This window comes from Platalea leucorodia (assembly GCF_965183815.1).
Source record: "Platalea leucorodia genome assembly, chromosome: 10".
NCBI lineage: Eukaryota > Metazoa > Chordata > Aves > Pelecaniformes > Threskiornithidae > Platalea > Platalea leucorodia.
Genome location: NC_138832.1, coordinates 21030448 through 21055121, shown reverse-complemented (window position 1 = coordinate 21055121; position 24674 = coordinate 21030448). Strand labels below are relative to the sequence as shown.

Sequence of the window (24674 nt, the reverse complement as noted above, 5' to 3'; positions counted from 1 at the left end):
AGCTAATTCGTGTTGCTAAGTGAGGTCAAAACCACCAGTACAAAAGAACCAAGGGTATGTGGCTCAACACCCACGATTTAAGCCCCGACCCTTTTCAGGGTGTAATTTTTCAATCTGACCAGTATGCCTTTCCAACTGGATATATATCTTAATATTTTATGACTTCAGCTGTGATTAACTTCTAAAACACATTATGCAAGTAGACAGAAATATAGTAAGGAAGAGGCATTACCTGAAGAGAATCATTGCAATCCGACATGGAGGACAGGCAAGAAGGAAAATCTGAAATGATAGAAAGAAATTTAAATTAATGATATGATCTCTTTTAGACTCCATTTTCTATATCCTTCTTTCCCAATTCTGTACGTCACAAATCATTTCTAACCAGAAGCACTGTTTTACAGCAGAGCTAGAACAGACTAAAAATCTTGAACAAATTAAAAGGTCTCACATTACCGATCTATAGAAAAGGATTTAAGCAGTATGAGCAGCGTCTAGGGTTCAGCTTCTGCCAGCGCCTAAGAAACAAGGCAAATTCTAACCTATTTGATATTGTCATTATAAAAGGTCTCTTATAAAGCAGATTACTGTATTACTAATCATTTTACTACAGCAGCTCCCTTCGCCCTCAATCATGATAAGGTCCTTGCTGTGCTAAAGACCAAGCATTTACCATGACAATACTTCCTTCACGTTAGCAGTGCAGGACCCAGCTCCTGAAGATCTCATGCGAGATGGCTGTCTACAAAAGTCTCTCAATACTTCCCAAAATAAGGCTACCACAGTACCTGCTCTATGCATAAGCTTAGTAGTCATCTTTAATATGTCCGTTGCCACACTCAAGAAAGCATTTTTAAAGTACTGTAAAGATTTCATCAATTATTAGCTAGCTGTTTCACGAGACCAAAAGTAACTGAATACAACTGGAACGGCATGTTTGCTTTTCTTTACAGGCCATACCCCTACCATAAACTTTAATTTTTTATGTAATAAAGATTTAATTTTTTATGTAATAAAGTATTGTTGATTTGCAACCATGTTCCATCTAAACTTACAGGATAACCATCATCTTTTGATACTGCTGTCCAAAACCTCTCACAGCAACTCAAAATACTTCGTATCACCAAGTCTTACTGTAGATACAAAGAGATTACTACATAAGTGTTCAGTGATAGAAATCCTATTTTCTATGTTGTCCACTACCGCAAAGAAGAGACTTTGGCCTAATGCCTGATAAAAAGTATTTCAGGAAAAAAATGAATCACGCTTTTTACTGCTGTTGCTAAAATAAATTCACAATAGATTATTTCACTGCCAACCTACAAAACAAATTATCATTAAATCACTTCAAGTGAGAACATTTGGAGAATACGTCTGCTTTGTGGACCAGCCAGATTAGACAATTCACCAAACACGTTTCTTGGAAGTGTTGCAGGGCTGGGAAGAGGCCTCCGATGTACGTTCAAAGTAAGTATGACCAGATCACGCACTTGCTGCGGCAACAGTAGAAATGCTGAAGCCTGGACCATACTTGTGAGCCCTTGTGTATAAAGGGGCTTGCTGTTGTTACCACACAAACAAATGTACAAATTCCAAATATTTTATTTCCGGTGCAAGTTCTTAATATACGGCCATTTATTTCTCTGAGCCACTTACTTGTACATTTAATTCCAGTCAGTCTCGATAACAGTTTAGAACATGCACACACACACAGAGTGTTTTTCCTAAGTCATACAGAACTCTAATAAAAGCACAGCAAGAAAGAGGCAGCAATTAAGTTTAATTGAATGTACGCCAACACATTTTCTTAGTGAATATTGTTAAAATCCAATCAGAGTTTCTCTTAAGTCTTGTATTTAAAAAGCAAGTCATTTCAACTCATCAGGGCAGGCTAAAGAGGAAGAGAACATAACAGATGCATGATGATAACCCACTACTGGATGCTTTTTTGTGCCAAGGAAAAAAAAAAAAAGTAAAAAAGTATATGCCAGAAAAATCTTATGAGAGGTCTATATGTCACCTTGCACATAAGACCCATATGGCTTCCCGGAAAAGTGGCTAACACTTATTATGCTTCATTGCATATTTTTGCAATAAACGTTGTTTACTAACTAAAGTTCCTTGAATTGTGGACTATATTTTCCCTTCTTTGGAAACGATAAATATCTTCTACAGGACTCTTACAATAACTATTTTTTCCCCTTGCTACTCGCATGCATTAGTCAAACTTTTTAAACATTCCATGTTGTATGTTAGCAAAAGCAGATATGATATTCAGAGTCTCACTAGTTCATCCAGAGTTGTAAACTCAGATTATTTTATGATTTCCTTAAATTCAGAAATCTGACAGAAGATAAAAGTTACTTTTGAAGCATAGCTCATACCTTCGTGGAAGAAACTGCTCTTCCAATACAGATTTTTTTTTTTCTTTTTATTTCCTACATCTTAAAAAAACCCAAAAAACGAAAACAGATTGACCTTTTTCTCTATATGCACAAAATAATCAAACCAGAAATATGTCTTAATCACACCAGTCATTTCTTTTTCTGACATACTGCAGAGTGCTCCAACTACCACATGTTAAAGCAAAAACTACAGTACAAGTCTGTATACTGTCTGAATCTCACCACTGAGGACAAAAAATAGCTAGCATTAAAAAGGATGGCATTGTTACAAAGACTGAGATGGACATACCGATCTAAAATACTTCACTACCATGAAGACAGGCAAAGAAGAGAACAAGATTCACAGCTGCTTATTTTTATGTCAGCTCTACTGCAAGAAACACAGGTTCGGGAACTGATGAGGGAAAAGTAAGTATTTAATATTTTTAAGCATGTAAGTCCTTCTGTTATGAGCGATCTTTCAGAAAATAAGCCTGACTTCCATTTTTTATAACAGCAGAGAAATCATAACTAGAATACTTACATTAAAACTTTAGGATAATGGAAAAGACCTTTAAATGTTTCAGCTTTAGCAGTTTAATATCAAGCACTTTCTCTCTAAATATGTATATACTTTCAGTGATAAATAAACCTCAACTTCTTAAAAGGGATGTTTTACAAGACACCCTTGTATCTGATTTTCAAAGAACTACATCACCGAGTAGACTCAAACATTATAAAGAGTGTCATCATTCAACTCAGAGTAATTAGCAGCCTTAAAATATCCTGTTCACAGCAGACAAGCTCACAAGCTCTACCACAAGTGTTCACATACTTATCCCATAAGCATATTACATTTCACTGTCATACTGGAAATAAAATCCTTTGCCTTGCAGGAGGAAACGGCTATGTTTTACAAACCAAACGATGTCATATTAAATTAGCGGCATGGCTGTGAAGAGTTTCCCGCTGGAACTCTCAAGGTTTTACGCACTCAGGCTAGCGCAGATGTCAGCCCCCCTTCGCCGGCACATTGCAGAGTTCCAGGGTAAACAGGGCAGCGTGTATTTTAAAGCAGACTGAAGTAGGCTTCTCCTTGTTCAAGGCAGAATAACTAAACTTCCAGTTTGGAAGAAACACTAAGAAACAACTTCAATGTCCCTCCTTATTCTGTCAGATCTGTTACCTGTTACATTGTCACATGTTACAAACGAAAAGAAGGACAAAAGAATTAACCAGAAATCCAAAAGGTACAGAAGTAACTATTTTGGGAGGGAAAAATAAGCTATAAAAATATACATTGTCTGATAGGCTGAATTCTGGGCACAGTTCTGATCACTCCCTTCCCCTTTAACCTCTCTCTCTCTCAAAAAAGCAGATTTAGAAAAGGGTTACAGAGGTCAACAAGAATGATCAAAAAGTATAGAACACCTTCCATACATGGATTGATTTAACACATTAAGACTCTTCAATCTGTAGTGACTATAGGCTAATGAGAGTGAGAGAAAGAGAGGGTACAAAATCACGAGTGGCCTTGAGGAAACGTATAGATAACAAGTCCTAAGTGGGGACAATATTGTGAGTCAGGATGTCTGCGTCTTCTTCACCAGCACGGAACCAGAAGATTCGACAGTTGTTCTCAGGCAATAAACTGCAAAAAAAAAAAACTTGTAACACCGGTCAATCTGCAACCTGAAGTTCACTTCAACCTTGAGGACCCAGATGAAAAAAAAAAAGTCAGAAATTCTGTCAATCTACTTCATAACTGCTCTGCAAGACCATAAATATCATTGTCCATCCCCATGGGAAATATTTCTGGCATGAAGAAGTGCATGACCAGCACTCCCCTGCATAAACCCAAATACAAAGGTCACACCACACCACATGATGGATCAGCAGGGCTGTTACGATTTGGAGACTGTAATGCACAGGGTTGCACTGCTTAACTATTCCTTCACTGAGACAAGATCTTAAAGAGACTGAACTCATGGTTGCTCTGAACTAACCCAGGACTGGGCTGCAAACCAGTCTCTTCCACATTCCCTTCTTCTAACCATGCACTAAGGAGAAGAGAAAGCTCCAAATGATATCTACAGGTCTGGGACAGACTGGAAGGCAGAAGGAAAAGGATGGTATTTTTCCACCTGTAGTAATATGGTTTTTAAAATTTTCTAAAAGAAACGTGTGCAACCCTGTCATTCAGTATTTGATGGAGTTCCCAAGAAGTAACTTTTGAGTTCTGTAAACTTTAGAGATCATTATTTCCTTAAATCTGATTGTATTACTCATTTGTGTCAGCGTAGCAGGTAGAAGAGCCTGTATGTAAAAGGACTATTCTGAAGACAGTAAGAAGGTAATGTTACATTAGTTTATTCAGAAAACTTCTTCGATCACAAACAGGATCATGTGAAAGACCACAAATCTGTACAGTGTTATTTTTATTTTTAATCTTTTGATGCAGGAAGATGTGACCTAGAGAAAAATGTTTCTTCATTTGGTTCTAGATAAACTGCTCTCTTTAAGAAGTGAATAGAGCAAAGTCTATCAGGATCCACACCACCGTTAAGGGAGGTCAATAGAAGGTTTCTTTCCCGGCTACATTAGCCCTCACTGCCCACATAAAAGGCAGAGAGAGATAAAAGGCAGTCTTTACTATTCCCACGGTATTGTGTAAGAGGTGGCATTCTGTAGGGCTTCAACAGTACTTGCAACATTTGCCAACTAATCCAAAAATCATACTTTCTAAAAAATAATACTATGCACTCCCTACCTTTAGGTTTCCTGGCAGGATGAACAAGATAGCAACAGGTAGATATCACAAAGTATTACATTGGCCCTCCACAAATCCCTGTTAAGTTCGCTCCCTTTTAAATCACTAAAAGAAAGCATAGCCAAACAAGGGAAATGTTACTGTTAAAAAGGAACTGGGTAGCTGGGAAAAAGCAGATCATTTTTCATAAATTCATTTTTAGAAGTCAGAATTTACAAAAAAAACCTACTCCTTGACATTGCAATAGTGTCTCTAGGTAAAAGTAAAACTCATATGCATAGGAAAAAGGCTAAATATCAACCAAAATAAGCTGGTATTTTGCAGCAAGTTAGTTTTTTTAATTGATTATATCTGTTTTTCTAGCACCAAAATATGACAAGAATAGGTACCCAAATTTCAGAAGTGTGGAAAAAATCCAATACTGAACACCCCCCCCCAAAATCCACAAAAGACTGCAACATCCTGAAACCAAAAAGAACTATGTTAGCTTTAATCTGACCTCCCCTTAATACAACCCAATTTCCTAATCTCTATGTACTGTGTTAACCCCTAGTAGTATTTTCACTTCTTGCACTTCATGCATTACATGTGTTGCAATTATCACATTAATTTGGAGATACCAGAGGTTTCCATTACTTGATTTTTTTAAGTTCATATGGAAAGAATTTTATTCAAACAACCTCTTTTACAGTTTGCACATCTAGACTTCAGCAACGGGCAAGTGCATAAAAAGGTAAAGTAAACAAACCATGAAATATATCTGGTCTCTCTTCCATTTAACAGTACTGCTAGATTGAAAATGGTAAGAAAGGAAGAGGTTTTTGTTGTTATATAATTGTGTTTTTTTAATCCAGCAGTGCCTCTACAGTACATTTGTTATGGATTACTTTTTTGGAGGGAAAACAAAAGAGGTCATGAGGCGAGCAGATTTTACTAAATCTGCCTTATTACAACCCCAACACACTCAGATATTGAGAAACTCAAACTTCAACATACAGTCCTAAATATATTAGTGAGCTAGTACCTATTGTAGCTAAAATCTACTATACTAGAATGCCTGCAAGCATTTTACCCAGCCTGTCACCATGAGCCATGACTTGCCTAAAATAGAGATCCTAAAAACAGTTGGTTAAATACCTAAAATGAGAGGCTGTGGTACATGCTAGAGTTATGTCTAGGAAAATTCTCCCGATACTGGCAAGGATGTATGTATTTATGTTCTGTTACAGTCTCCAGAAGTTTTTAGACCATTGCCATAAAATAATTCGTCAGCTGCAAATTTTCTCATTTGTCTAATATTTCCTAGTTTCTTTGACATGTAAGCATGCCACATTCCACCACTAGTCTTAGCAATCAACATTTCAAAAATTAAGACTAGTAAAAATCTCAAGAGCTAGTCTCAAAAGAGATGCACAATCTTTTGTTCGAAAGGATGCACAATCTTTTGTTCGAAAGGATGCGAATGAAGGGTATAACAGCAATGCTGTCTCTGAACCGAAGTATTTTTTCGTTAGTACACTGAGGCAGAGAGTGCAGTCAAAACTTGTCATGAAAGGCTTTTCTTCTACCAGTCTTAGTCCCGCTGAGACAGAACCATGCATAACACAAACATCATCTTGTTTGATCAGAAACAAACTAAAAAGACAAAAGAAGACAATTCAAAAGGTAGCGGGGGAAGAACAGAACAAGTCACACAAGTCTAACCATTCCAGATTAAACATCACACGAACTAGCACTTATATCATCAATGGGAACGCTTACAGATGGCTGAGTAGAGTTGTTTCTGGCAGAAGATAGCTAAGCAAGTAAAACCACCGCATCTCACATATGCAGCACAGATTTCATTTACCTTTCAAACCAGCAGCTTGTCTGTCCCTGAGCCGCCTCTTTGATTCAGTATCGCGTTGCAGCATACTGGAAACATTATCTTTCTTTACAAACATTCCAGTCGTGATCACTTAACCAGGTCATAAATTGATTGTTTTAGTATACTATTTCAAATTGAAAACTTCAAGAGGTTAGATTTTAATTTCTACTTGCAATATTCAGAGCAATGTGAAAAATTCATGGACACTGGATTCATCCAAAACTGGAATTAATTTTTTAAAAAGAAAAGGAGAGAGAGAGAGAGAGAGAGAGAGAGAGAGAGAGAGAGACAGGCTTTGGTCAATCTGCACTGAAATAAAAATTTTCACCCTTTCTTAGGTGCATCAACGTACCCTCCAGAGCAGAAGAGATGAAAAGGTATGTTTAAAAGGCTAAGATACAGTGGTAAGGTTAAGTGTACTTTACTGTACATGTGAAAACCATCCATTTTCCCCCAAAATGGTAAAACGTAACGCAAGGAACGTTCAAGCAGCTGGATAACTTAAAAGATGTAGAAGACTCTGTTAATTATCTCTAAAATAAATTTTTAAGTAAGTTCAGAACAATCACTCTGTCACTTATCAGAAAGTAATCGTTTAACAACTCCATCACACAGCTTCGATTCAGCATCTAGGTATACGTTAGATGTCGACTGTTTTTGCATAAACTATCAATTCAGCACAGAACAGCCATATCACTAAAAGCCATCTGTTTTCTTTTTCTTAAAGTTACCTTTTAGAAGGCAATTGTAACTAAATCTGAAAAGAGAACAGAGATCAAAAGATGTTACATTCTCATTGCTAAATAGCAGCAATTTGAATGTATTTAATATTTTAGCATAAAAATCACAGCTGCCTTACTGCAGCTGTCAGACAGGTTCAGGGATTAATTAACGTGTCCTGTGGAATTGCTAATCCAGCGTTAAGAATACTCATGGTTCAAAGCAACACTGCCGGCAGAGCATTAAGTAATGCTACAGTAAAAGTAGTTTCTGTGTTATATAAACCAAACTCTGGGAACATAAGAAGGAACATAACCTGGGAACATAAGCCGCCTGTCCCTCCTTCCAACCTCCCAGCTTCCCAGTTCTACCCGGTGATGAAAGAAGTGTAGCAAGCTGAACAATTTCCACCCTCTACAATCTAACGTCCTGCAGATTATATATGTTCATTGGGACATTGTAGATTAGTCTCACCTTCCACAGGCTTCATTTGTTTACTTGACTAACCTGTACTCACCTTCTTCCCTTTCACGGTCTTAGGTGAAAGATTTCTAGACTTCTCATATTTTAGGATTAATTATTAACACAAGACTCAGGTCTTTCTATGTGTGCACTAGCATTAGTTATCACATCTTAGGAATTAGGATTTCAGAGAAAAAGTGTCACTGCGGTTATTTTTCTTCCTTTTTCTCTAATCGCTATGTGCACCAGCCCTTCGCTAATAGTGGGTTACTTCCTTCCCCAATCCTAGCTTAATGCTTTCGCAAAACCTGACAATCAAAAACTTATCTGAGCGTAAAAGAACAAAAAAGGCTGAATTAAAAAAAATAAATATTCAAATGTCCAATTTCTTAAGAAAATTTCATTTGTACTGAATTTAGATTAACTTGCGTTTACATCTGTCAGTGACCGTGTGGAAGCTTGCATGAGTTCACAACACAATTCTCATGTGCACATTCATATACATTCACTTTTCTTACTTTTTCCCCCAAGAATGACATTTCATATCAGTTTTCTACGGAAGCAAAACCATCGTAGAAAAGTCCTGCTCTACTCTGCCTGAAGTCACCAATACCTTTTTCTTGTCACAGTTCACAATTCCTCAATTTGTAGTATTTTACAACAGAAATTCGTAATCTTTAAAAACAGCAGGATAATAAATATCTAATAGCTTTATTATTACGGATAATTTTTGCCAAAGAAACAGAAACAGTAACATAATCCATAAAAAGCTAAGGCGTATAACATCATATTCCTGATAATTTAAGTTGGCATTTCACTAACTACTATTAAATTCACTTCACACTATCTCCTTGGCAATCTGAATAAATGTAAATCCTTACCACATCTATCTAAAGCCCTGAGGAAGTGTCACGAGAAACATGAGTCCCATTACACCCTTCGCAGGTTTCAAATTCATGGTACAGAACTTGTTCTCGGTCAACATCAACACCGTTCCAATTGCTACAGTGAATGCGGTTGATGTACAACCACTGCAGTAAAACTCATCAGCTGTGACCAGGAGTGTAAACATTCACAGCAGTGCAAGGCAGACAACAAAGAAGGGTTTTTTAGAGTGGAAATCATTAGGTGAAAGTCATCCCAATCCCTGGAATTTATCAGGTGTCCAATATGGTTACTGCTGCTGTTTGATTTAGTCCACCACTCCACTGAAGTGCCTAAAGGCCTCAGGCAGCTATTCCTGAAACACCAGTTTAAGCTGCTAGCAATCAACCTATATACAATGGTGTGTGAAACTGCTAAACAGGTTAAAAAAATCCTTCCTAAAAATATATTACAGCCAACAGTGATACATTACAACACTGGATAGTACAGTGAAACATTTATTAATAGCTCCATTCTCAAAAAAAAAAAAAGGGGGGGGGGGAAGGAACAAAATGGAAGAGGAAAAAAGAAACGAAAAAAAAAGGCCTGTCTCTCCATAACGTGTTGTTCAAGCCACATGTTACACTTTAATCGATATTTGCTTTAAATCTATGATGACCTCATCAAAACAATCCAAGATCTGCTTACCCCATTATTCATCTAATGGCCTGTAGATAATAATCCTCAGTGTAAATACTTGGGGCAAGAGAAAGTTAACCTTTTTCATCTAGGATTTCCAATCACGCAATTCCTACTCCTTTTCAGAGAGTAGGATTACTTCTTGTCAATTCCCCACTTTTGATATTTTTTCTCCTAAGAACATACAGAATAAAGGAGAGGATTACCAAAGTGTGCCTTCTATCCTCAAGCACAGCAGGTATTCCAAATTCTAGCAACTTCAAAACATCGGCTTAACTTAACCTAGAGCTTTAAACTCCAATTCCTCAACTAGACCGTTCATGGGTAGCATGGCATATTACCATGATCCCTATCACCTTGGCATGCACATTTTCAGCCCAAGATAAAGCACGTACTGGCCAAATCTTGTCTAAATTAAAGTGGTTGAACTGTAATCTCTTCAAAGAAAACTCTGATTCACAGCCTTAAGATGAATTTGCTATTCTTTTTATACTAAATTAAAAATTACTCTTATTTCTGAATAAGAATCCTTGCCTTGTCTCATATTAATATTTCTCAATTTCTCTACTATATACAAGGATTTACTAAAAATAAGCACAGTGGTAAAACAAACCATATACAGTATTAAAATTATCATAGAAAAGCTTTTCCTCAGCTCAATAAATAATTCTTACATTAGTTACAGTTAAAGCCTCTAAACTTCAGTTGACAGTGTTTTTTAAACACAACAAAATCATTGCTTAAAAATAAATTCTAACAATTAAGAATAAATTGACAGTTATTGGAACCAAGGACAGATGAAACTATCCAAGCAAGCCATGGTTTGTTTGAAAGCCAAACTAATAGTTCTGGGGCATCCCAGACGCAAGATAAAGGAACTGACGACCTGTCTCATGACCTGTCACTTCGTATCTATGCTCCTTGAGTTGCTGTCATCTTTCTAGCAGTAAAATGCACTCTTCTGCAAAAAATAAGGCTTGCCACCAAGAAATACCGGTGCTTTCAGTGCTCTAATCGTTCTTCATCTGCCCTTTTTCACCACATACTATGATGAATTTCCTCCCTAGCAATCAGCTGTAAGAGGAAGTATCACAAGTTAATTTGCAGTTGTAAAAAGAAAGGTTTGTGTATTATGCAGATCTAAAAATCAAGCTGCATACTTCATAATCCGACATGTTTGTGAGCTGTGATTACGCACATCTTCCACTTAAGTTTAAGTGATGAATTTTATGTCTACCAGATAGCATTTCAGAGCACTGAAAGGATTGTTAACCTTGCTATAACAGTCTCACGCACCTCCTAAATGTACTGATTTGGGAATAAATCATACTATATTCCAAATACATAGCCTTGCTTTTCTCAAATATTTTTTTACAATCTGTGACATACCTATCTTCTACTAAATTTCAGATTTATCATAACTCCTGAAACCGAGTCCTGTCTTCTGAGGTGCTTTAAAAATTACAAGTTCTGCAGGTAGCAGTACCAGGTTTTGGAACGTAGAGGGTATACACAAAAATTATGTATACAAGGGAAACATGCACACATATAAAAAGGTAAATTTAGAAGCTTACATTTAGAGACTTACATTTTGAAAAATGTATATATATTCTTAGGAAATTTTGCCTTCGCTGCTCTACATCTTGCCCAACAATCTTAATAGATTAAGCAGCAAACAAAACTATTGAAAAACGTCTTCGATTTAGAATACCGCTACCCTTTAAAAACTGAATAACTCATTAAACTTTTACTTGCAGGCTGTTGCTCATGTAACCCAATACCATTATTCAGTGTCACTTCTATAAAAATTTACTGAATTTCTGCAATCAAATGTTCTTCATACTCACTCCCAAATAACAGGATATTAATGTCCCTTTAATTTTAATTCAAAGTTTTGAAGAGACAGAATATAGAAAACCATACACAATTTAACTGGATTCTTCCAAATATTACAAAGCATTGAGAAGCAGTGTATGCAAATTAAATCCAGATTCACACTTGAAAAAAATCACATTTGACCACATAATCAGATTTTTTCTAAGGTTTTTAAAAAAAAAAAAAAAAAAGGAGAAGGGAGGACAGGAGAGAGAGGGAGATAATTAATTAGTTATATGTTGGGATGTATTCCCAAATGATGCAGAATTCAGTCAGGCTATGTTTATTATGTAAGTTCTGAAAACAGCCCATTGTTTCCAAAAACACAGTAGCCTCTTTTGCAGAGGACAGAAAGGATCCAGGTCTCTAAAGAAGCTAAACTGGAAATAATGAACACAGGATTTAGTATTTACTGAACTGCAGATGCACTTAGCACTGGTTTTAGTTATGCAAACTTCAGATCGAGATCACCAAATGAAACTGGACTCCCCTATACTTCTTTCCCTTGCCTTTTTTCCACCTATCACTTCCCCTTCGGTTTACTTCTCTTTGCCTAAAAAGATCACTGTTTGAAGTAATCATTCAGCAACGCAGGTGTCTCCTATAAAAACATTTTCTTTATTCCAGACAAATGTCAGTCCTTAACTGTCTTAAGTGCAATTATTTGGTGCACAATTGGAAGAGAATTATGACAACTTACCAGCTGAGGATGTACCGAAGAAATGATTCTGTAGGAAGAACATTTTCCTACAGCAAACCTCTTCCCAAAACAAAACAAAAAATAAAACCCCAAAACTCATTTTACAGATTGGTATTAAGTCACCATTCTGGAAGAAGGCATTAGCATATTAAAATCAAGGAAGCTGACAATTTACAACAGTTTAAGAGAAGGACTAGCTGTACCTATCATTTTAGGATTAATTACCATCATGTTTCTGCCACTTCCCTAAACAAGGTTTCAAGAAACTTACACACACACTTTAAATTTCTACAAACTGGTCAGTTGTAACCTTCAGCGTTCAGAACTGAATAGTCTTAGCAAAGCTCCAAGAAACCAAATTAAAACTATCCTAGAAGCCAAATTTAAAAAAGAAAAAAAAAAAAAAAGAATCACATAATCATTAAGGTTGGACAGGACCTTTTCAGATCACTTCACCCTACCACTGTTACCCACAAACTCTGATTTAGATGGCTTCGCATAATAGTGTTTCCTTACATTTTGTTTTCCAAATTTCTCTTTTGCAACACAGACTAGTTTTATCTCTGGGTCCTGGTTTATATTTGTCAACATTTAATCTTAGTTGCCTGTTAACTCCAGCTTGATATCTTACAGAACCTGTGTTTATGCATTTTCATTAAGTTACACTGACTGTGAATAACAGCTTGCAAAATATGTGTGTCAGCAGTTACAAACCGGGGGTACAAGAACAAATCTTGAAGAACACAGTTTTTGATGGAAATTCTATCTGCTCCTTCACTGAACCTGAAATGAAGAACTGCTACGTGAACACAAGTGTTTTGACTGAAAAGTTTAAAAATGTATACTTTAAAGAATATAGAACAGATAAACAGATTGGTTTTCATAGAATTGGTTTTGACATTGCAAGGCATGAAATTTCCTTTCACCTCACTAAAGCAATGCTGTAAGTATTTTGACGCTCATACACAGGGACACAACACTTATGTATACACTTCTCAACAACCACGCTCCGAATGCTGCTAAAAGCCTCCTTCACAAAACTTTGAAAGAAATCAATAGTGCTGTAATTGGCTATTGGCTGAATCCTCCCTCTTACACTGCTGAAACAGAAACTTAAAAGGTTTTCTTCACATCTTCAATTTCAATACCATAATTATGGGTCCTAAAATACTCAAATGGATTAATGTCTTGAAAATAGAACTCGTGGTCCCCTAAATATATGCTGAATTTTTTCCTGCTATGCAAAGGAGAATAGGTTTGCAACACCCTAGGGGACTTCGTGTTTCCCTTTTAGGATCCCCTTTTATGCCAGATTTACAGCAGTATCATTGGTCCAGTCATATCCTCAGTCCTAAGAAGAGAGCGCTTTTTTTTTATAGAGGTATTCAAATAATTTTCAATAAGACCACTCTTTATGTAAAGAAAGAATGTGGTATGAATTCCTTCATAGACTTCCCGCCGCGCTGCACCACACATTAACTAAATATTGTACTGCACAAACATACCCCCATCCCTATCGGATAGCTGTCAAAGAAACCACAGAAGTTTCCATTCACCTTCAGTTTAAAATATATATATAAATTTTAAAAAATTGAAGTATTTATCTCTCAACGATGCTGCACTTACGTCACTGGTGAAGAAACAGTATTGCCCTTCTTCCTCCAAAAGCTATGCAAGAAGCCAAAACCAAGATCAGGGCTGGAAATGAGTAGTACTGTTCCCACATAGTTCAACTGGGTGGCAGGACGGCAACAAATTCTCTGACTCTGATTAACCATGAGAACTGTTTAGGCAGTTACGTATGTTCATTTGATCGACAATTCATCCTTGCGATGACACACAGAAACTAGTTCTTCCCAGTTATGAAAAAGATTTGATTTGAGGACAGGTTGGCAGAAATTAGAAACCTGATCAAAACAGACTCACTTGTAGAACTTAGTATCCACAACATTACGCAGTTTTGTCTGCTCAAATGCACCGCAGATGTAATTCCCATTTTATTTTATGATTTCATTTCAGTTGTAGGTCTTTTAAAAGCAGGACTTTTGCTTTTATGCAGAGAAAATCTGAAGGATAATTTCCAGTTCCAAATATTTTTGGCTCAGAGCCCAGAGCCTTTGCTGCTCTGAGATGAAAGAGTCTCAGCTGAAGAAAAGGAAAACAGGAATTTAGTGAAAGAAGGGACCTTTACCAACAGCTACTGTTGGCTTCCCTTTGAAGTGATCTTGATTCTTGTAGCATGTTTCATCTCTTCACCTCCTACTTTGTTCATCCTAATGTTTAGGTGCAGCAGCAGGATTATGTACAAACTACTGTAAGAACAGAAGTTATATTTTCATATATTTCATCTTGCCAACCTGTTGCCCTCAGCAAATTCAGGCCAGAAAAACAATGCCTGCAAGATTCCAAGTATCACGTATTGCTTTTCTGCTGATGGAGGTCATCGACTATCTTCGTATCTAACCTGTTTTCTCTGCTGAAAGCTGTTGGTTTTGCAGATATTTTCATTTTCTACATTAAGCCCAGGCCTATTTCTAATACATCTGTTAGAGGATGCAGAGGCATGACTTTTGAATTTTGCTGACATACCCATCTTCTCAATTTCACAAATGCTGGAACACCATTTCTAATGAGTAATTAACATAGGATTATAAAAAAAGCTTCACAATTGGTCACAAGGAGATTAAGAGCTGCCCATGCCTGACTACAGAGGTTAAGTCTCTGTCTTCTTGGGGGAGAGCATTAATGAATGAGGTAAACAATACTAGCTCCCCCATTTATGTACAAGCATTAACTTTTGCTGAATACTTACCATAACGTCATATTATAATACCATATCAAGACAACTAAACTTTCAAATCATAATGGTAACATATCTTTACCTTCTTCCCAGAGAATTAATAGGAAAATTTTCCAGTAAACATTGAGTATTGCCAAGAAATAGAATGTGGCTGTATTATTTTATTTTCATTATTTCTATGGCTCTGCATACCTTCTACTTTCCCTTTCATCACCAATACTGACTAACTGATTGCACAACAATTGTTACCACTTCATGGGAAGCAAGTATCCTATGGTGTAAAATACTGAGCTAACATTGCATCACTGCTTAGGAATTTACACAGTCTACTAATTAAGTTCTGGAACTCTAAGTTAATTGCTGTAAAGGTCTTGAATATTGCTGTAAGAGCTTGTTTTTCCCCCTCTTGAAATAATACCCATCTCCCTCAAACCTCTGGTACAACCAGAAAAGATGTTTCCATTCCCGTTAGGAAATGCTCTCCAGGAGTGAAACTAGCAACTGGCTTGATCTGATACAGCCCAGATCAGTTAGCATTCTGCAAAGGGTGACTAAGAATGGCATTGGTCTGATTTTCATCTGTTACTGATCTTAGACAGATGTTGTTATCATGGCAGCTTTTATGAAAGCCTTTTTGACATTCTTCTATTAACTCTTGAGCTTAGATTTTGTAAGTTGTCCAGTGTTGAGGGTACAATATTAGCAAAATTAAACAAAATAATAATAATTTTTTACATCTCCCACACTCCTTACCAAGCTCAGTGAAACTGACAGTTAAGTACACGCACAGGACTACTGACAAATACAGCTTCTAAGCTTTAGATATCGCAGTTCAATAACTGTTTATGAATGTTTCCCTTACTTTGGAAGCTCCACAAATTGTGCATTATCATGCATCAACAACCAAGCCACAAGTCACTAAAGCGCATCATTTACCCATAGGTATTAAGCCAGATCGGCTTGTATCACCCCATGTATGAGACACGGGTAACACTTGTTTCCTTGCTATTCAGCTTCTAAAATTAGAAAGGTAAGCCAACACTGTTTGCACAAAATAAACAGTAATTTGTTTCCTCAACACCTTCACAATATACATTCACACTCCTAAAAGTCACTTCCTTGAAAAAGTTGCATGTAAATTATGTAACCGCTTCAGCAATAATCTTGTTTTCATTAAATTTGGTGCAGATTTTACCACTGCTGTCAGTGGAAACAGCATTTTCTATTCTTGAAACAAGGACTGGGTGAAAGCAAGCAGTGAGACAGCCTTAAATTTTTGGATTTTCAACCAGAGATTTGGGCATTAGTCATAATTTCACCTTTCCATTTGACTTGTTTTTTCATAGATTTCAATTCAGCTGATTAAAAACTAAGTCAGTTTTAAAATGTTTATACCAATTCTTGGCATTTGTACTTTTGCTATGGACTTTTGGTCTACAACCCGACTATGGGAAAAATACTGCTTTGCAAGTGTAAAACCAAAGCAAACTTCCTGGTGGCTGTACTCAAGCCTTACCTGCATCATAGTGACCACATGACAGGGATTGAGGAGGTAAATGACGGTCCTGGTGGCAAACTTGAAGCCCACCTCCAGCCCAAAGATGAGACAGAGCACCACCAGCAGCACATTCTTGCCCAAGCTCTCCTGCTTAGCCTGGGGCTGCTGCAGCAGATGACCCTCCAACTCCCAGAAATGCAGCTGCCTGAGCTTCCACAGGGACAGAAGGATCTCCACGATGCCCACGCTGAGGAAGACCACGCTCTCCAGAAAGCGCTGCTGCACAGAGAGAAAGGCCGCGCATTCTGGCCCTCCATTGCCAGCAAAGCTGGGGTCCACCCCCCCATACATCCAGTCCAGGAGATTATGGAGGCTGTAACGAGACATAGTGAGATGGTGACTCTTTTCCTCCCCGTCACTGTCCAGGAACAGGTAGGAGCAAGACGGAATCCAAGACAAAATGCTGTCAGGCTGACGAAACATGAAATGCAGGGACGGCCCCTCTGTAGTCCCCTTCCTTCCCAAGCTTCAGGAGAAGCAGCTCAGCTCGGGGCAAGGCTGATTCTTGGCTCTTCCTTCCGATGCCAGGGCGAGACCGCAAGAAACAGCAGCCTGCAAGAAGGGAGGAGCCACAGATGAATGGAGCCCGTGAGCAGCGGCGAAAGCCCCTCGCCTCAGGACCCCTCCTCTTCCCCGCCGGGCGCTACCCGTCCACCCCCGTCCGCACTCGCCGCTCCCCCGGCCCTGACCGCTACGGGGCTGCCCCTCTCCGCAGGTCAGCACCGCCACCCGCCCCCCTCCGCCGCCGCCTCGCCCCCCTCAGCCGGGCCGCTGCCGCCCTACCCGCGGCCTGCGCTGCCCGCCCTCCCGCCGCCCCTCAGGGCCCCGCCGCAGCCCGCCCGCCCCAACGGCCGCCGCTCTCGCCCGCCCGCCCTTTCCCGCCGCGCAGCGATGGCCCCGATACCTCCGTCGGCGGGGGCGGGCGTCTGCCCCGTTAGGGAGCGCGGCGTGGCCGGGAGGAGGCAGGCCCGGCGCCCCCAGCCATGGGGCCGGCCTTGGCGAGGGAGGGGAAGGAGGAAGCAGCGCTTCCCTCAGCGGCGGCGCGGGAACGGCGGAGAGTACGAGCCCGGGCGGGCGGGCCGCTCCCCGCGGCTCTCCCGGCCCCTTCCCAGCGCCGTAGCATCACCCCACCGACGTGCCCGACGCGCACCGAAAAATGGACGAGTCCTCCGGATGGGCTGCGCCCGGCCGCCCGCTCCTCCCTCCGCCCCGGCTGCTCCCGCCTCCCGCGGCTGCCTTCGTTCCCCACCGCCTCCCCGCGCCTCCGCGGCGGCTTCTTCCTCGGCGGGCTGCGGTCACCTCTCCGTTGCTCTCCCCGTCCTCGGCGTCCTCCTGCCTGTTGCCTCAGCTTTCGCCCGGCTGCTCCCCTTCGTCCTCACAGCCAGCCTCCCGCAGCCGCTCGCCTTCGGGCCACCGGCAGAGGGGAAATAAAGGGCCAGCAATCGCCCTGCTGGCCTGCCTGGGGTGTGCGCCCGTTATCGCGGTGCCGTTGGCCCACCCGGCTCCACAAGCGGCGTTAACCCGATAAACGAGTTGCTCAAGAGCCATGGCAGCAGGTGTTAGTCAGCCAAGAAATTGCGGTGTCCTGCGTCTTCACCGCGCACCATAAAAGGCCAAACTTGAGAGCGGCTTCGGCTGGGCCACGGTCTGAACCTGGGGTAAGTGTGCGGTCAGCTGCGCCCGTGTGCGATACGTAGGGTGCAGACCCCGTCCGTGTGCGTGCAATTTAGTCCCATGGGTGCAAAACTGAGCCTTGTGCAGTGGAGGCCAGGTTTGGTTCCTGGAGGCATCTGGTTTGTGGCTTTGTAGCAGTTGTACTGCAAATACCTAACTGTTTCTATTGGAAAGGCAATGGTCGGTGGAGATCTAGGTGGAGTGGTGGGTTAAAGGGATGTTGTCAAGGCAGGTAGAACCGTGAACGAACATACCCTGAGAGCTGTCTCGTACTGCAGATTTTATTTCACATACCCTGCCCATAGCACATCGCCCTCCCCTTCCTGACCGTTACAGAGCTGCCCTTCTCCCCAGGACAGCACTGCGACTGCACTGTTGCCAGCCAAACTGTTGAGCCTGCTTAACTGAAAAGAAAAGCTTAATTCCACAAATAAGTTTGAAAAGACCAGGCAGATCTCTCTACTGGCTGAGTCAAAGTGATTTCCATAGAGACCAAGAGGCAGCAACACCTGGTCTGTAAAGCTGGAGGCAATATGTGCATGCTGTTCTGCTGTGAAAGAAATTGCTCCTTTTTTGGGAAAGAAGGGGGACCCACCAGGCTTATCCAAGATAAGAATTCTACAAAATGGTGTTTTCCCAGTCATTGCTGATTCATTAAAACACCTGTTGTTGATCTAATTATGCACAAACCTGCTGCAGAAAGTGAATGTGCAGAAACCAGATGAACAACCTTAATAGGCACAAACCTCCTGCAAACGTCTCCCCCACTCACTGGACATGCACACACCTGCAACACAAACCTGCTGCGTTAACCTGCTTCGCAGCTTGAAGACTCAAAACAAGCAGCTCAGCACTAACACCAGTATTTTGGCAGCTCTTTTCTTCCCCTATTTCTAAAATACAGGAATATTGCTCACAAAGCACAGAGTATTTTCTCTCAAGGGGTCTACCAGTTGGGTTGTCTGCTGCAATGAAAAACCCGGAACAGATCCGTCCCTTTCCACTCCCTCAGTTGCATACCTACTGCTGCTAAAAGCAATCCCAGGCAGCTTTATACCTTGCCTCTGCATTTCTTTTAGTCTCTCACATTTTGCAGTGTCTGTGATCTGTTTCTTGGACTTCTCCTTTCCAAGGAGCTTTTTTTTGGTGAAGTGGAAGAGACCTGTAATTAGAACGGCAATGTGTTGTCAGGTATTGGTATCTCAGACGTAGTGATTTCTTTAGAATATGGACTAGCCACGAGAATATGAGGGCTTGGTTGGGTGGTTTGGTTTTTTTTTTTTTTTTTACAGAATGCCAGTGAAGAATATTTGGCTGAGAATGTGAAAGTGGGCAGGATTTTGCCCACAAAAAAGAGCAGTTGCAAAACACAGTTTGTTGTCCATAGAAGAGGAAGGAAAGAGAACAGCTAAATAAAAATAGATGTGATGAAAGCTAAAAACTTAAGCAATTAATAGTTAACACCTCATAGGAAGGAAGTCTAAGGAAAGGAGTTAAGAGAAGGAACGATGCTTTAGAAAAATAATTCTAAGGGTGCATTTATCCCAATTATGAGTAGAATAGAAATACTAGTAAGGCTAGCTTGACCACATCATGAGGTCTCTATTGACCTTAAGCACATGAAGAAAATATAAAGGAAGGCAGGTCAGATTACTAAGAATAAGAAAGACAGACTAAAAAAGGTATGCTGCAAAACAATTGAACTATCGAGCTATCAAATAAAAACTGCTTTGTAGGTATATTCATACTAAGAGGAAGACAGAGAAAAAGATTAATCCCCTACTCAACAGAGGATAAAATCTGTCAACAAGTTATAAAGAAAGATAAAGTGATTGGTGCCTTTTTTGTATCAGACTTCCAAAAAAGATCACCTGCAAGCAGATAGTTAGCACTGGTGATGCCGAGAACAAAATTATCTCAGCCCGGAGTAGGTAAAGCACAGATTAGGAGCACTCAGATAAACCGGATGTTTTCAAATTGTTTGAGTCTACTGAACTTGATCGAAAGACAGTTAAGGAACTGACTGAAGAAGGTGAATGAGGTGCTGAAAATACAGAAGAGGCAACTATAAATTGCTGTTATCAAAGCGGGGACAGAGCCAGAGAAATACAGCTCGGTCAGTGTAATTAACTTAATTAAATCCCCAGAAAAATCCTGGAACAAATAACCTCACAAACTGTTACTAGCACCTAGATGATAACCAGGGAATGACAGCAGTCAACATGGATCCGTTAAAAATAAATCATGCCAAGTAACTTGATTTTCTTCTCCAGTAAGGAACAGGCCTTGTGGATAGGCTAGAGCCTGTCGTCAGTTTGATTAGGTTTTTGACATTTTCATTAAAAAGTTAGAGAAATACGGTCTGGATAAATGTCTTACAAGGTTTATACAAAACTGACTGGATAGCAAGCAGTAGTTCACTGTCAAAGGGAAAGAATATATTGCTGGGTTCCTAGAGCCTGTCTTCAGTCTGGGTCTTTTTGTTATTAACGATGTAAATAATGGAACAGAGAAGATACTTACTAACTTTGCAGGTGATGCAAAACTGAGGGGGACAGAATTAAATTTTAAAATAGTCTTGACCATTCGGAAACATGCTTTTTTAAAAAAATAAAGAAGATATTCAGTAAGATCGACTTGCATCCAGCACATCATACTGGTATAAGCCACCTGGTATAAATCATTGCTGCCTTTCCTCTTTCCCTTGCTACTCATTTTCTCTCACACTGTCCGTTGTGGTTTAACGCCAGCTGGCAACTGAGCCCCATGCAGGCACTCGCTCACTCCCCCTGCCCTGGTGGGATGGGAGAGAGAATCAGAAGAGTAAAAGTGAGAACACTCGTGGGTTGAGATAAAGACAGTTTAGTAAGTAAAGCAAAAGCCACGCACACAAGCAAAGCAAAACAAGGAATTCATTCACTCCGTCCCACCAACAGGCAGGTTTCAGCCATCTCCAGGAAAGCAGGGCTCCATCACACGTAACGGTTACTTGGGAACACAAACGCCATCACTCCGAACGTCCCCCCCTTCCTTCTTCTTCCCCCAGCTTTACGTGCTGAGCATGACGCCATACGGTGTGGGATATCCCTGGGGTCACTGGGGTCAGCTGTCCCAGCCGTGTCCCCTCCCAGCTCCTTGTGCACCCCCAGCCTCCTCGCTGGTGGGGTGGGGTGAGAGGCAGAAAAGGCCTTGACTCTGTGTCAGCACTGCTCAGCAACAGCTGAAACACCCCTGTGTTATCAACCCTGTTTCCAGCCCAAATCCAAACCATAGCCCCATACCAGCTACTGTGAAGAAAATTAACTCTATCCCAGCCAAAACCAGCACATTCTCCAGCCTTTTTTTTTTTTTTTTTGAGATGTTTAGCTGCCTGCCGGGTTAAGCCACAACACTGTCTTATGCCAGCATAATCTTTTCTGGGGCTATGTGGTTGACTGTATGAGGAAGCTGATTAACATTACAATTATAATTCCAGAGGTAGTTGTAACCTGGAGCACTTTGCTGATATATTTGATCCTACTTTGGGTCATGGTGATGGATGAGGCGACCTGCTGATTTCTTGTTTTTCGGTGATTTTCCACTCATTAGAAAGAAAGAACACAGTTGCTATAAAACTGGACATCCTTGTATGATTGATATTTCTTTGCAACAGCACAATATCGTTAATTCATGTTTAGATTGTGATCCACTATAAATCCAAAAGATCTGGTTCTCTGGTCTTGATCTGCTGGGTGGCTTTGGCACAGTTCCTTCATTCTCTCTGTTTCAGTTTCTTCAGCTTCGTTGAAAAGCACTCTGAAATCTGTGAATAAGAATTTAGTATTATTGACTGAACACTGAGCCATTTTTCTGTTTGTTAACCATTTCTTCTCATCCTTTCACTAAGTGTTTTAGGCTCTTACTAAGATCCATTGTAAACATATATATCTCCTATGTCAATAGAAATGGTTCTCTAAAAGCAATAAATTCCTGTTAACTAAAATGTATGCACAAGAGCCTGAGGCTTGTTCTTGTATCTAACATGAGATTTATTTTTCTGTTTGTGGCTTCTTGAAATATAAAAATGGTGAAATCTAATGTTAATCCCTAAAGAAATGCCAGGGCCCTGAGTGTACCAGTAGTCCTTAACCACCCAGAGCAGCCTTGTGTGGGGCTCCTACTCACAGATCATCTGCCTGGGAGCACCGTGCTGGCTCTGGCCCGGACCCCAGTCCTCACCCAAGCTGTGCAGTAGGCAGACCTCTGTCCTCAGCTCTGTCCTTTGCTGTTCCCGACTTGTTGACTGGGCTTCCCGGACTGGCGTTGGACCCAACTTGTCACCCTTCGTTTCTCTAATGATGACTGGACTTTCAAGAGAACCTGTCACTGTCACCAGCCCTGTTCTGCTCACCTGGCGTGGTGCTGTGGGATTGCACCCTTGTCAGCAAGATCGCTGGCCCTACCCGTGCGTGGTGGCCCATGGCCTCTGGATTGCCTGCCTTGCTGGAGCAGCCCCACTCTCGCTGCTCCCTGGCAATGTATGAAATTCAAAGTCAGCTTGTGTAACGTTGCTCCCTCTGTAAAACAAAACTCTGCATCTTGCCTCTCCCTAATGTATCACTTGCAAATTCCATCTTAGGTAAGCCTGGAAGTAAAGGTAAGGCCTGAAGTCTTGTATGTGGTAGATGTCATCAATAAGCATCAGAAGTTGAACTTCAAAGCAGAGGGACTAAAAGACCTTAATTCTTATTCAAAAAGGCATTTAAGCACGTGCTTAGCTTAAGCCTGTCCTCAAATCCTTTGAATTTAAGTATGTAAATTGAGACCTTTCCTCAACATCAAGCATATTGCTGTACTTTAGAAATGTGATTCTATACATCAGTATGTAGTTACACCTGTAGATTTACTGAGTGTTTTGTTGTATAGGAGTTGTTTTTAAAAAAAAAAAAAAAAAAAAGAAAAGAAAAAACCCACAAACAAAATGAACCACAAAGTAAAATAATATTTTAAGTCTTGAAATGTTTCTGGCGAATAACAACATTCACAGGTATAGCTGAAGACATCAGCAGAGTTATTTTAACAGTGAAACTGTACTTTATCATGCATTTTTTTCTGTACAAAGTAATAAAACAAATTCTAATGATTAGGAGTTTATTAGAGTCTTCTAGCTGATGGAAAACTAGATGGTTTGAAGTGTCAGGATGAATGATTAATCCTTTATTTGTAACTCATAATGTATTATGCAAAAACAGATGACCACAGCTTTAGGAAAAAAATCCACTATATCGTGGGTACTAATGTAAAGTTAAAAAAAACCCCAAAACTGAGAGGGACTGTCATCTTAATAATGGTTGGAGCTGGGTGCAGTTGTCAGATCTCTGAGCCCATCCCCGTGCTGTCCTCTGACACTGGTCTGTTGTTTTGGAGCTGGTGCATCTCTTCGAAGCATAGGGAAAAGGGGTTTTATTCCCATTTCTTGGAAGAAACCTGAAGCATAAAGCAATTGTGTCGTCTAATTTCACATAGTCGTGGCAGTCAGGACTGAACCAAAAAACCTTCCCACCTCATTATATCTGTAACTCTTCCATTTTATCCTCTCTTCCATTTCCTCCTTTCTTCTCCCACCTTTATTAGACATTTCTTGGTCAGCCATGAGTGATACAGTCTTGCAAGGTTGACCACGCGTTGGAGACAACGGTTTGCTTTGTTCCTTCCACTTGCAAATTAGCATTATTGTAGTTTTATGTTCTTGGTCTAGATAGGGAGAAGTGAGCCTTGTGAATTCCTGCTGATACAGACATAGGAACTAGGGAGGAAATGAGAACTGCCTGCCTAAGACGGGAAGGAAAGAGGGCACCTGGACTGAAGGGAAAAGCAGGAATGGGGACAAGTTTTGCAGAGTTGAGATTAGCTGGCCAGTGAAAGTACGGATGTTTATTTACACTTTTTAAAATAAAAGAATGTGAACATTACGTGCAAATGGAGTCAGAGTTAGCAACGAATTTATCACTCTCCTAAGTTTAAAATGGAAGCTGGGTTGAGACTCCTTGTTAGTCTGTGATTTCTTGTCTGAAGAACAGTACTGGGCCCAGGATTGCAGTCTGAAGTATGCTTTGAGCAGTCAGAATGAGACTCGGAATAGCCCCTGGGCAGCACTTGCAGACTATGGGCATGAATATACGCAAGTCGTGTGCACAGAAAGGAACAGCATTTCTACTGCTTAGACTTGTAAACCAGAAGGCTTATTTCTGTACAAAATAGAAACGAGAGTCTTTTGGCTTTCTACTAGCATCCTACCTTTTTCCACTTTTCACCTGGCCTT

General features: G+C 40.2%; 2 protein-coding genes across 5 annotated transcripts in view; one reads left to right on the top strand and one right to left on the bottom strand.

Annotated features, from left to right (window-relative positions):
• The window catches only part of TMEM164 (transmembrane protein 164), a 46823-nt gene extending 28980 nt beyond the window's left edge, over positions 1-17843 (bottom strand). The window contains exons 1-3 of the mRNA XM_082323054.1: positions 17604-17843; positions 16658-17251; positions 233-282 (exon numbers count right to left, since the gene is read on the bottom strand). Coding sequence (XP_082179180.1) covers positions 233-282; positions 16658-17122 — 515 coding nt within the window. The 5' untranslated portion in view covers positions 17123-17251; positions 17604-17843. The remainder of the gene's footprint in view (positions 1-232; positions 283-16657; positions 17252-17603) is intronic.
• Positions 17844-17929: 86 nt separating this feature from the next.
• Positions 17930-24674, top strand: part of ACSL4 (acyl-CoA synthetase long chain family member 4) — a gene marked incomplete at its 5' end in the record, with an annotated part of 70845 nt that continues 64100 nt past the window's right edge. For all 4 annotated transcript variants that reach the window (XM_082323316.1, XM_082323318.1, XM_082323315.1 and 1 more), the window contains one exon: positions 17930-18357. The remainder of the gene's footprint in view (positions 18358-24674) is intronic.